At 51.0% G+C, this 2,626-nt stretch overlaps 1 protein-coding gene across 14 annotated transcripts in view; it reads right to left on the minus strand.

Moving 5' to 3' along the window:
* Positions 1-2,626, minus strand: part of MYOCD (myocardin) — a 219,749-nt gene that overhangs the window by 21,159 nt on the left and 195,964 nt on the right. For 10 of the 14 annotated variants that reach the window (XM_042022067.1, XM_042022073.1, XM_042022071.1 and 7 more), the window contains one exon: positions 2,027-2,082. The exons of 3 other annotated variants lie outside the window; for them this stretch is intronic. In XM_042022067.1, coding sequence (XP_041878001.1) covers positions 2,027-2,082 — 56 coding nt within the window. Of the gene's footprint in view, positions 1-2,026; positions 2,083-2,626 lie in introns of those variants that run through there. One more of the 14 variants, XM_042022079.1, reaches the window with a different exon arrangement.

Here is a 2,626-nt window from a genome sequence, read left to right on the forward strand (position 1 = left end):
CAGTGCTCACACACCAGAGCAGGTTGTAGGGCAGTGGGGTGTCTGTCAGTGCTCACACATCAGTCAGGACCGGCCCAGTGGGGCTGTTCTGCTCTGGGGCAGAGGCCCGACAGCCACCCCCGCAGCCCCTCCATGCTGAGGGGCCAAGCCCTGCTGAGCCAGACGGCCCCAGAAAAGCCAGCCTGCTCTCTGTCCTCCACCCCAGCAATCTATTATAGGACATCAACTTCAAAGTCTGCTGCGCTGGCCTGATGCCAGCCTCTAACATAGCCAGTGACATGTTTAAACAAATAATAGACATTTTATTTACTAAAGTCTTTACAACGCCTTACCCTTCCCCCATATTTTTTCCCAGCTTATTTCCACCAACACAATCCCATGCTTGGACCGTGTGTAGGTTTGCCTGGTTCTTGTGCCAGGTCAAAGCAAGCTGGTGTCTGCACCTGAGTGCATTTAAACTCATGTAATGCATTTCCAAGTGATCCTTAGATCAGGTCCTGACTTGGGCTCAGCTCCAGCTGCTGTCCTACAGCTGCATTGCTGCTGCGACTTCAGTTCCTTTGGACCCTGGCCGTTAAAAAGCTGCATTTGCATCTCTGGAGTGCAAACAATGAAGACTTCAGATGTGAGCTTTCTTAACACCAGTGAAGCAGAAGAGCTTTCAGGACACATGGACAGTTATCTGCTTTCTCTTTGTACAACATCAGCTCGGGGGAATATCAGCTAAACAACAAATGCCTTTGCGTAACTGTCTGGAAACAGCTGCTGATCTTCCTGGTCCCAGGTCTAAGCAGGGCAGCTTTGCAAGGGAATAATGTTTGTTATGGTCTGTGCTCAGTGTCTTCATTACCACTTTCTGAAAACGCCCGTGGTTTGGGATAGACTAGACCATCCTTCCCCTTTCCCCAGGCAACTAGCCAGTGAAAGCTTTTGAAGAGAAAGACAGAGAGACACAAATGTATACTTTAACTGTAAAATATATGACACTTCAAGAATACTTTGGATTGCTTGAAATTTTGTAAGCATACTAATTTTTCAGAGTCATACTGTATTTCTTGTGCTCGCCATTTATTACCACGGGAGACTTGGGGCAAGTGATTTGGAGTGTGTTTAAGTTCAGAAGAGCACTTCCCTGTATTTCACAATCATTTTTCCTTGCAAAGGTCCTTTCCCGTGTGACTGCAGGCACGTTTTGTAGATTAATGGAACAAATTCTCATGTTCAAGCAAAACCTGCATGATTAATTGCTTCCTTTTCTGGGATCATCCCCCCAGCTTGGTCAAGACTGGATTGTGGGTAATTGGAAAACAATGTGACTTCCCAAAAAGTGATCAGGTCACAGAGTTTCAATGTGTTCTGGAAATGGCTACTGCCTTTGGCAGTGTTTGGGGAAGCCTGGTAATGGGGTGGGTGGGAGCCTGGCCCATTTCCCCCTTGGATGTTGTGTCCTGATGGCCAAGCTGCACTGCCGAGCTAAAAGCCAGAGCTCCTGCCTGGTGACAAGTGGGAGTTCCCTGCGGATTTGCTCCAGGTGGCACCTGCATTGCCCCTGCACACTTGCTGACCGTGTTCCCTCAGTCCTGGCTGCTGCTGGCCCTGCTCTGAGCTCGCTGACAGCAGTGCAGAGGAGCGGGCTGTGGATGTGACCCGGAGGGGGAAGCAGCAGTTCCACTGCTTGGACATTTACTGCAAGGACTGACAAAGCCATGCTGAGCCGTGCCCTGCCCACAGCCTTTTGTAAAACATGGGGCTGCTGTAAAACCCCACAGCTCAGGGCACTGATGCCCCCTTTGCCATTTTTTTAAAGCTTCCCTGCTCGGAGAAGGGTGCTCCAGAGCATTTGTGAGCCCTGGCTTGGCCTCAGCATGTCTGGAAGCAGGGCAGGCACCCTGCCCCTCATCCTTGGCCACCTGGCCTGCATGGAGGGTGCCAGAGGAGGGGACAGTGGTGGAAGGTGCTTTCAAACCCCGTGACTCATGCAAAGCAAGCCCATGTGTTCCCTCATTGGGATGGCTGCAGGAGTTACCTTGGCTCGCTCCAGACTTTTTCGCTGTTCATGGAATGCAGATGGGCTTTTCAGTGCTGCAACAGGAAAGAAAGAGGAGCAGTCAGCACAGGAGCGGAAGCAAGCAGCTACCAGGATATTCAGCAACAGCATTTTAATGAGTGCTATAAAAATAGCAACACAAACGAGCTGTTCTCTTTATTGTGCTGACTAAAAATAACTCAGGAAAGCTCTGGGAAATCCCATGCTCTCAGCCAGTCCATGGCAAGAGAGCAGGGGGGATGGAGAGCATGGGGAGAGCAGGAGGCACGTGGGCAGGGAGGGGTGCAGGCTTTGAAACACAGTGCTCTGTGGGACACCTCAGGGAGCAGATACATCTTTTCCCTGTCCTGTTCCCTGCAGGTCGTGGAAGGCACCACAGCTCCAGAAAACAGATCCGGGAAGAGCAAACACCTGTGAGGGACCTCACCTGAGAGTAAAACCTGTAGGTGACTAAGGCTGGAGGTCAGCAGGAAAATTAATGCCTGCCTCAGCTCGTGGGGTCTGTGGGGCAGCCTCCAGCGAGGGCATTGCAAGGTATTCCTTTATCCCTCTCCTGTCACTGACCATGACTGGACATTT

Source organism: Corvus kubaryi, unplaced genomic scaffold (assembly GCF_017639235.1).
Source record: "Corvus kubaryi isolate FWS band 111438036 unplaced genomic scaffold, C.kubaryi_AGA036_p1.0 37187, whole genome shotgun sequence".
Taxonomy (NCBI): domain Eukaryota; kingdom Metazoa; phylum Chordata; class Aves; order Passeriformes; family Corvidae; genus Corvus; species Corvus kubaryi.